At 39.1% G+C, this 10614-nt stretch overlaps 3 protein-coding genes across 11 annotated transcripts in view; all 3 read left to right on the top strand.

Moving 5' to 3' along the window:
- Positions 1-10614, top strand: part of LOC103471737 (protocadherin gamma-C5-like) — a 276959-nt gene that overhangs the window by 33031 nt on the left and 233314 nt on the right. The gene's annotated exons all lie outside the window — the stretch shown is intronic.
- Positions 2322-4874, top strand: LOC108166632 (protocadherin beta-15-like). Its single transcript, XM_017307066.1, has one exon. It carries the CDS (start codon positions 2481-2483, stop codon positions 4872-4874), a length of 2394 nt encoding a protein of 797 aa, XP_017162555.1. The 5' UTR covers positions 2322-2480.
- The window catches only part of LOC103471724 (protocadherin gamma-B5-like), a 13543-nt gene continuing 12200 nt past the window's right edge, over positions 9272-10614 (top strand). The window contains exon 1 of the mRNA XM_008420906.2: positions 9272-10600. Within this exon, the coding sequence (XP_008419128.2) occupies positions 9572-10600 (1029 nt within the window). The 5' untranslated portion in view covers positions 9272-9571. The remainder of the gene's footprint in view (positions 10601-10614) is intronic.

Here is a 10614-nt window from a genome sequence, read left to right as displayed (position 1 = left end):
CAGAAGGCAGCTCCTTCATGACTGAGTTAGTCCCTAAAGCTGCACATGGAGGGTCTCTGGTGTCCAAAGTGATAGCAGTGGACACAGACTCTGGACAGAACGCCTGGCTGTCCTATCATATAGTCAAATCCACAGATCCTGGACTTTTCAGTATTGATCTGCACAGTGGAGAGATCAGGACACAGCGGGACATTTCAGAATCTGACAGCATGAAACAGAACCTGATTGTTGCAGTGAAAGATAATGGACAGCCCTCTCTGTCTGCAACCTGTGTCATCTATTTACTTATTTCTGATAACTTGGCAGAGGTTCCAGAACTAAAAGACATTTCTTATGATGAAAACTCCAAGTTGACGTCTTACCTGATCATCGCGTTGGTTTCTGTGTCCACCTTCTTTCTCACCTTCATCATCATCATCCTGGGCGTGAGATTTTGTCGGAGGAGAAAGCCCAGACTGTTGTTTGATGGAGCAGTAGCCATCCCCGGAGCTTATCTACCTCCTAATTATGCAGATGTTGACGGCACAGGAACTTTACGCAGCACCTACAATTACGATGCCTACCTGACAACAGGATCCAGAACCAGTGACTTTAAGTTTGTATCATCTTACAATGACAACACGCTGCCTGCTGACCAGACTCTGAAGAAAAGTCCAACAGAATTATCAGATGTATTCGGATTAAATGATTTCTCTCCTCAGGTAGGAATCCATTCTGCTATGTCTTTTAGATTGCGGTTTAAAAAGAACCTGATATTGTTGGATACTTCTTTGTTTCTTCCAATATTAAAACGTATCACACATTTTTTAAAAAGCTGTTCGTGTATTCTCGCGTCGAGTTTCATAATACATGAAATATATTTCATTTAAATTCTAACTTTAGAAATAAATGCGCTATTTGTTCTTTTTTATTTCACCCGTGATTCGTTTTTTTTCATCTCTTGTAGCATTTGCGTTTGTCCAGTTTCCTCCTGAAAATGGTTTAGCTTTTATGTTCCGACTGACGTATTTTCACTTGTCGCTGAAATGCGGTTTCTCTTTGCTCAGGTTCTGGTCAGAACCTCTGGTCTTTAATTGTAGTTTTGCATTGTTTTTTTTTCTTTCTTTTTCTGAACATATTCAACTGGATTTAGTTTTAACTCGATTGTAAGAAAAACTGTCTCCATTATTAAAATAAATGTCAACAATCCAGTTCTTTCGCGAAGTTCCATCACACATAGTATTGCCTTACTATGTTCTTAACTGTCTAACAATGAAGTTATTAAATATGTTGTATTATTTGTAGAATACATATTACGCATACCCGCTTTTTGGCAAACGATTTAAAGTAACTACACAGATGGAATGCGAAAATACACCACAGTTTAATTACATTGAGTCCTTTAAGATCCTTCTTTCATGTTGCTAATTAAGACAGCACTTTGCTGTTTGGTATCCAGTGTCATATTATGAAAAAACTCCTATTTTGCTAGTGGACATTTTGTGCCAGCTCTTGATTTTTGCAGTAGAGTAAAAGCTTTTTCGATGCGTTTCTCTGCCCTTGGTTCTGAAAAAAAAAACAAAAAAAAAACCCTGTTTCTTCTCTTTACATTTGTACCTTCGCACATACATAACAGGATTTTACTGTAGAAACACTTCATAATAATTTGCGTTCCGTGGAATATTGCTGCATATTCAGCAAAGTCTGCTTTTCCCAAATTACTTACCAATATAAAACATTACGTCCGTCATGGTAATTTATTTCCCGTCCCTTTGGCTTTAGATTCGAAATTACTTGATACATTTTTGTTACATACATGCGCACAAACTCAAAAGTGCTAATACAGTGTTTTATTTGTATTATGTTTATGTTTGACTTTCTTGATTAGACTTTCTTGAATTTATAGAATGATGAACAATAATTATTTTTGGGTCACAAGAAAAAAAAAACAGAAATACGATCGGTAAGGAGAAAATAAGTCTGGGATGGGAAGAATCGGATTTCCTAGTGCAAACGCGGAGTTTACAAAATAAAATAAAATAATACCGATAATTATTTTAGGCTAAAAATGTAAAAATGTATAATTTATTCTACGTTAGGAGATTTAAAATAATAATTTTCTGTTGATTGGTTTATAACGAAAAAAAAAATACGATCCTTTTTTTTCAATACAATTATTTATTTGCACTTTATTTTTTCTACACAAAATGAATTAATTTTACAGTGTGAAATTAAAATTGTTGGAATATGTGATAACTCTTCAAAATAATATCCACTCTTTCTGATGAGACGTTGTAATATCATTTAAACTCACGGTGTCACTATAGACCCGTTTTGGATTTAAATGCCCTTCAACTGCTTTTGCACACCACACATTGTCGGGCTGGACCTATCTTTTATAATATCTGAATCCGTGGACAAGAGCTGTAGAGAACCTTATTAGGAAATACAATAACCCTCCTTCAAAGAAAACGTAGCTTTTGTAGACCAAGTTGAAGAAGATGCATAAACGACGGAATGTAGAATGGCACGGCGTTATTTTTTTCTTTGTTATGCTGCAATACTCCCATTGCGATCTGACCTATTCCGTGCAGGAGGAACTGAAACGCGGATCTGTCATTGGGAATATCGCTCAAGATCTGAAACTGGACCTGGGAAGGCTATCTGCTCGTAAAATACGGGTCAAGGTGGAAGGAAGCGAAAAAGAGATAATCGGAATTAATCTGAGAAACGGAGATTTATTTGTCACAGGAAGAATAGACAGAGAGGAGCAGTGTGGAGAAAACCCAACATGTATTCTCAAATACGATCTCCTTATGGAAAATCCTCTCGAGCTGCATCGCTTGTCTCTGCAAGTACAAGACATAAATGACAATGAACCGATTTTCCCAAAGGATATTATTAAGCTTGAAATAGGGGAGTCGACCGGAAAAGGAGCCAGTTATCGCATTAATGCTGCGCACGATGCTGACATAGGCCAGAACACTGTCCAAAGCTACATTCTGCAGCAAAACCCCAATTTTGTGCTTAACGTTCAGACGAGCCCTGGGAGAAAATATGGTGAGCTGGTTTTAGATAAAGAGTTAGATCGAGAAGAGCAGCAAGAATTAAGAATTATATTAACAGCGGTAGATGGCGGATCTCCTCCGAGATCAGGGACTGTAGTCTTACACGTTACTGTTCTCGACGCTAATGATAACGCTCCCGTATTTACTGAAGCTGTGTACACAGCCAGGTTACCTGAAAACTCTCCTTTAAAAACCCCAGTTATAACAGTCAGTGCAAGAGATAAAGATGAAGGAGTCAATGGAGAAGTTACATATGAATGTAGTCGACTCTCTGATAAAAGTCAGTCTTTATTTTCTCTTGATTCTAAAACAGGGGAGATCACTGTTACAGGGAACATAGATTATGAAGACAGACAAAGACATGAGATTTTTGTGGAGGCCAAAGATGGTTACGGACTATCCTCAGAGGCTAAAGTTATCATTGATATTATTGATGTAAATGACAACAGACCAGATATAGACATAACATCCTTGTCTAACCCTATACCTGAGAATGTGTCACCTGGCACAGAGGTGGGCATCATTAATGTACAGGACAGAGACTCTCAGAATAACGGACAAGTACAATGCTCTATTCAGCAAAATGTTCCTTTTAAATTGGTTCCCTCAATTAAGAACTATTATTCTCTGGTAACCACAGGGCAACTTGACCGTGAGCAAGTATATGATTACAATATTACAGTCACTGCTGTAGATGAAGGCTCTCCTCCTCTGTCCTCTTCTAAAACTATTCAGTTATCTGTAGCTGACATTAATGACAACCCACCTGTGTTTGAGGAACAGTCCTACAGTGCATATGTGAGTGAAAATAACAAACCTGGATCCTCTTTATGTACTGTTTCTGCTCGAGACCCTGACTGGAGACAAAACGGTACAGTGATTTATTCTCTGTTACCTGGTGAGGTGAACGGTGCCTCTGTGTCCTCCTATCTATCTGTTAACGGAGACACAGGAGTGATCCACGCTGTGAGGTCATTTGATTATGAACAGTTCAGTAGTTTCAAAGTTCAAGTGATGGCCAGAGACAATGGTTCTCCTCCTCTCAGCAGCAATGTGACTGTCAGTGTGTTCATATCGGATGTGAATGACAACTCTCCTCAGATCCTATACCCAGCACCAGAGGGCAGCTCCTTCATGACCGAGTTAGTCCCTAAAGCTGCACATGGAGGGTCTCTGGTGTCCAAAGTGATAGCGGTGGACGCAGACTCTGGACAGAATGCCTGGCTTTCATATCATATAGTCAAAGCTACAGATCCAGGACTTTTCAGGATTGATCTACACAGTGGAGAGATCAGGACACAGCGGGACATTTCAGAATCTGACAGCATGAAACAGAACCTGATTGTTGCTGTGAAAGAYAATGGACAGCCCTCTCTGTCTGCRACCTGTTCCATGTATTTACTTATTTCTGATAACTTGGCTGAAGTGCCAGAACTGAAAGACATTTCTTATGATGAGAAGAACTCCAAGCTGACCTCTTATCTGATCATCGCACTGGTTTCTGTTTCCACCTTCTTTCTGACCTTCATCATCATTATACTTGGAGTGAGGTTTTGTCGTAGGAGAAAGCCCAGACTGTTGTTTGATGGAGCAGTTGCCATCCCTGGAGCTTATCTTCCTCCCAATTACGCAGATGTTGACGGCACAGGAACTTTACGCAGCACCTACAATTATGATGCCTACCTGACAACAGGATCTAGAACCAGTGACTTYAAGTTTGTATCATCTTACAATGACAACACGCTGCCTGCTGACAACACTTTGAAGAAAAGTCCATCAGACTTTGCTGATGTCTTTGGGGAGCTTGACTCCGCACCAGAGGTATGATTATTTTTTTTAGCTTAATTCTAAAAAATTATCTTAAAAAGAGAACATTTTATCATCCTTCCTATTTGCTTTGAGACTGGTTGTGTTCTTTTGTAAACTTTCTGTGAGTATTTATCGTTTCTGGTTTTTTAATTGCCTTTTTTATTTCTTACATCTTGCATTGTTTCTAATTTGAAAATATATGAATTAATTTGATGATACTTTCAAGTTTTGACCTATTTAAAGGAGATACATAATTTATGTTTTGTTCTTTTCAACTTGCTTTTGATAACAGGTTAATATGAGTTATTTTTGATTTTTTGACACATTTCTTATTAGTACAATAATGTTATGATCCTTCTAAAAATCCTCTTCGTAATGTCAGAGGTTTTAATTTCATTGGGCATTGAATAATTCAACATCAACATATATTTATTTAATGTAAGTGTACGTTATGGACTGTTTCATTGCTATAGCAGGTTGAATGAAAACACAGACTTGTCATAACGCAGCAAATACTCATGGTGTCAGTATGTACTAGTAAACGAAATGGTAGAATCTTTCTCCTCCCTGAACTGCCAGCGCATAGCCAGAATTTGCTTTTGGACAGCAGATAACAAATAACGCATGCTTTACAATTGAAGTTCTTCTTTTTGATTGCAGGATAGACAGTTTTGAAGTTTTTTTTGTTCACAGTCTCATTCAAAAGTGGCGTTTCTTCAGGAAAAAAATGAATATCTTTGGGGATGTCTTGCGCCGAGGCCTTGCTTTTATTGTTCTTTTTATCCACCTTGTTTGTGGAGACGTGAGCTACTCCATTCCAGAAGAGATGAAGCGAGGATCCGTGGTCGGAAATATTGCTAAGGATTTAGGACTGGATCTGGGCACGCTGTCTTCTCGAAAGGCTCGCATTGAGACAGAGGATAACGGTGTTAAATACTGCAGCTTGAATGTCAAGACAGGGAATCTAATTGTCGAAGAACGAATGGACAGAGAAGGACTTTGTGAGAAGAGGGCATCGTGCGTCGTAAAACAGGAGGTAGTGCTTGAAAACCCTTTAGAACTGCACCGTATTAACATTCACGTTCAAGATATTAATGATAATTCTCCCCAGTTTAAAGAGGAATCGATTAAATTAGAAATACACGAATCTGCAATAAGGGGGGCGACGTTTCTCATTGATGAAGCGCATGACGCAGACATTGGCGACAATGCTGTGCGGGGCTACTCAGTACAAGAAAACGATTATTTTAAGCTAAATGTAAAATCAAAAGGAATTGGACGGAAATATGGCGAGTTAGTCTTAGACAGAGAGCTGGACAGGGAGGACAAAAACACGATTGCATTTTCACTGACTGCATTTGACGGCGGATCTCCTCAGAAATCAGGCACCGTTGTGATACACGTCACTGTTCTTGATGCAAATGATAACGCCCCAGTGTTTAGCCAGGTAGTTTATAAAGCCAGTATCCCTGAAAATTCATCAATTGATTCTGTTGTTCTAACAGTGTCCGCTACGGACGCAGATGAGGGAGTGAATGGCGAAATCACTTACGGATTTGATCATGTGTCGGATGAAAACCACATTTTTATATTAAATCCACAAACCGGTGAAGTGAGAGTAGGTGGGACTATTGATTATGAAAGGAAATCGTTGTACGAAATGCAGATTAGCGCTAAAGATGGTTTAGGATTGGCCTCATATGCAACCTTAATGATTGAAGTAACTGATATAAATGATAACGCCCCGTTTATTCAAATGAAGTCTTTGTCCAATCCCATACCAGAGAACGTGTCACCTGGTACAGAGGTGGGGATCATTAATGTACAGGACAGAGACTCTGAACATAATCGCCAGGTCCGCTGCACAATCCAGCAAAATATTCCCTTTAAATTGGTTCCCTCGATTAAAAACTATTACTCTCTTGTAACTACAGGGCAACTGGACCGTGAACTACTTTCTGATTACAACATAACAATCATTGCCACTGATGAGGGCTCTCCACCTCTGTCCTCCTCTAAAACTATTCAGTTATCTGTAGCTGACATCAATGACAACCCACCTGTGTTTGAGGAACAGTCYTACAGCGCATATGTGAGTGAAAATAACAAACCTGGCTCCTCTTTATGCTCCGTTTCGGCTCGAGATCCTGACTGGAGACAAAACGGTACAGTGGTTTATTCTCTGTTACCTGGTGAGGTGAATGGTGCCTCGGTGTCCTCCTATCTATCTGTTAACGGAGACACAGGAGTGATCCACGCTGTGAGGTCATTTGATTATGAACAGTTCAGGAGTTTYAAAGTCCAAGTRATGGCCAGAGACAATGGTTCTCCTCCTCTYAGCAGCAATGTSACWGTCAGTGTGTTCATATCKGATGTGAATGACAACTCTCCTCAGATWCTRTAYCCSRCYSCAGAGGGCAGCTCCTTCATGACTGAGTTAGTCCCCAAAGCTGCACATGGAGGGTCTCTGGTGTCCAAAGTGATAGCAGTGGACGCAGACTCTGGACAGAATGCCTGGCTTTCGTATCACATTGTCAAAGCCACAGATCCTGGACTTTTCAGTATTGATCTGCACAGTGGAGAGATCAGGACACAGCGGGACATTTCTGAATCTGACAGCATGAAACAGAACCTGATTGTTGCAGTGAAAGATAATGGACAGCCCTCTCTGTCTGCGACCTGTTCAATGTATTTACTTATTTCTGATAACTTGGCAGAAGTTCCTGAACTGAAGGATATTTCTCATGATGAGAACAATGCCAAATTAACTTCGTATCTGATCATCGCGTTGGTTTCTGTATCCACGTTCTTTCTCACCTTCATTATCATCATCCTGGGTGTGAGGTTTTGTCGCAGGAGAAAGCCCAGACTGTTGTTTGATGGAGCAGTAGCCATCCCCGGTGCTTATCTCCCTCCAAATTACTCAGATGTTGACGGCACAGGAACTTTACGCAGCACCTACAATTAYGAYGCCTACCTGACAACGGGATCTAGAACCAGTGACTTTAAGTTTGTATCATCTTACAATGACAACACGCTGCCTGCTGACCAGACTCTGAAGAAAAGTCCCACAGAGTTTTCTGATGTGTTCGGAGACGACAAGGACTTTCCGGAGGTAAAAATGTGTTTCGTTTTACTTCCCTAATAACTTTAAGTTCTTTTTCATACTTATTTACTCGTTTTTTATACCACTTCTCATAGTAGGATTCCCAAACGGTTCTCTCTTTTCAGAGATATTTTCACCAAACTTTATATAATAACTTCATCTATTTTTCTTTTAATTTTAATGCTCGTATTCATTTTGTTTTCCCTCTGAATAATTTGCAATTTCCGTCATGAACACTTGAGGTAGTTTTTAGCACTTTATTCACTTATTCATTGGCAGCTCCTTATGAGAATTTGTTCGACATTCATAATATGAAACTTTCATATATTATAAACCATCGATTCATATGTTGGTGCGTGTGGCAAGATGATTCATTAATTGTTTTAAACTTTTACGGCTTGCTTGTTTGTCGGCGTTCTGTGTTTTGCATTCAAATTCTGTTTTGACAAACTTTTCTGTGAATATTAAAATGTGGGGTTTTTATTGTTATAATTTAACTGATTTCATTATGAATGCTCGCCTTCCACGATTACTGCTAAAAGCACAAAATGAGATTGATGAGACATAAAGTGACTATTCTGTATGACAACAAAGGAATTTTATGTTCCCCAGTTACTGGCTCACAGGTTTCCCCGATTTCTCCAAATGAGATTATCAGCTTTGCTTATGTCTCTGTCCCGGGTGCTGAAACTGACTGCTTCACTAGTCGTTGAAATTTATGAATAACCCACATATTTAACATGCCGTAAGACATTTAAATCAATGTTTTATCAATACCTTTTTATTAGATCATAGCATAGGATGTCATAATCTGATTTTAAAATAAAATAATAAGATTGAATTATTGGATTTTTGAATACTTCAAAAACGTTGATCAAGTTATTGGTGTTTTAACTTTGTCCTCACAAAAAAAAAACACCTCAACAAAAAACAAAGCAATGTGTGTTGTCTTTCATGATAATCGTGAAAAGATTTGTGTGATGGAATTAGAATTTAATTCATTGAAATACGGAGGCGACGTGGTAATGATCACTTAAGATTTTTTTTTCTCATTTACTGTTTCCACGTTTTTTCGTCACTGAAAACAAACGTGTATCATCACGTTCACTTGAAATGTGTTTGCATTTATWTTTGCGCAGACCGATATAAAAAATTTCAACTACGAAAAACCAAATGGAATTTCAGATTCTATTTTGGAAAACTCASAGCGCTTCCTGCGTTACATCCACACGGGAATTATATACTTTTAAACATTTTACAATTGACCCTTTACGGTAATRATTCAAAATTAGGGTCCAATTTTACTTAAATGAGAATGCATTTATTTGACTGATTTAATAGTTTAAATGGAAACATTTTCTTTTCAAAACACAGGTCGTGATTTTGATAGCTTTTGTTGAGTTGTAATATGTTTAGCTATACTCAAGGTGTCACTAAAGACCAGTAACGCGTTGAACCCCGAAGATGTTTTGCACACAATCCACCATGAGGGCTGGGAAGTATTTCGTCTTTTTTCTCTAAAGCTGGAGCGAAACCCACTGAATGCTGAAATCGTAATCRAAAATACGTCATTACCAAAAACTTATCCGGATTATTTTATTGTCTGAAGATGGCGCATGAAATACGTTCTCCCGGGATCTATGGACTCCTCTTTGTCCTTTTTGTTGAACACTGCRCACAGGGAGAACTGACSTATTCCGTTCAAGAGGAGCTGAAGCACGGATCTGTCATCGCAAATGTTGGCAGGGATTTAGGACTGGAATCGCAGGGAATCGATGCTCGTAAAGCCCGTGTAGAAATGGAACGAAGCGAGAAGGAGTACATCCGAGTTGACTCGAGAACCAGAGATTTATTGGTCGCCGGAAGAATAGATAGAGAGGAGCACTGTGGACAAAAGCCGACCTGTGTTCTTAAATTTGACCTGCTTTTAGAAAACCCCCTGGAACTGCATAGGTTGTCTCTTCAGGTTGAAGATATAAACGATAATTCTCCTGTGTTTCAAAAAGATACAGTGAAGCTGGAAATCAGCGAGTCTGCTGMCAAAGGAGCCAGGTATCGCATTAATGCGGCGCACGATGCAGATATAGGCCAGAACGCCATTCAAAGCTACACCCTAGAACAAAACCCCCATTTTGTGTTTAACATTCAGACAACTAGTGCTGGCAGTAAATATGGAGAGCTAGTCTTAGATAAAGAGTTAGATCGAGAAAAGCAGCAAGAATTGAAATTATTGCTAACAGCTGTAGATGGTGGATCTCCGCAGAAATCAGGGACTGTAGTCATACATGTTACTGTGCTCGACGCTAATGATAACGCTCCTGTGTTTACCGAGGCTGTATACACAGCCAGTTTACCGGAAAACGCTCCTTTAAATACTCCAGTTATCACAGTCAGTGCATCAGATAAAGATGACGGTGTTAACGGCGAGGTGACGTATGAGTTTGGCCGACTGTCAGACAAATCAAGAAAGCTATTTTCACTTAATGAAAAAACAGGAGAAGTAATTGTAGCAGGTCAATTAGATTATGAAGAGGGATCGAAGTATGAACTGATGATTGAAGCTAAAGATGGTTATGGCCTGTCTTCAGAAGCTAAAGTGATTATTGACATCACTGATGTGAATGACAACGCCCCATTAATATATGTAAAATC

This window comes from Poecilia reticulata, linkage group LG10 (genome assembly GCF_000633615.1).
Source record: "Poecilia reticulata strain Guanapo linkage group LG10, Guppy_female_1.0+MT, whole genome shotgun sequence".
Classification (NCBI taxonomy): domain Eukaryota; kingdom Metazoa; phylum Chordata; class Actinopteri; order Cyprinodontiformes; family Poeciliidae; genus Poecilia; species Poecilia reticulata.
The sequence above is the reverse complement of the archived record's forward strand: the minus strand, read 5'-3'. Positions and strand labels throughout refer to the sequence as shown.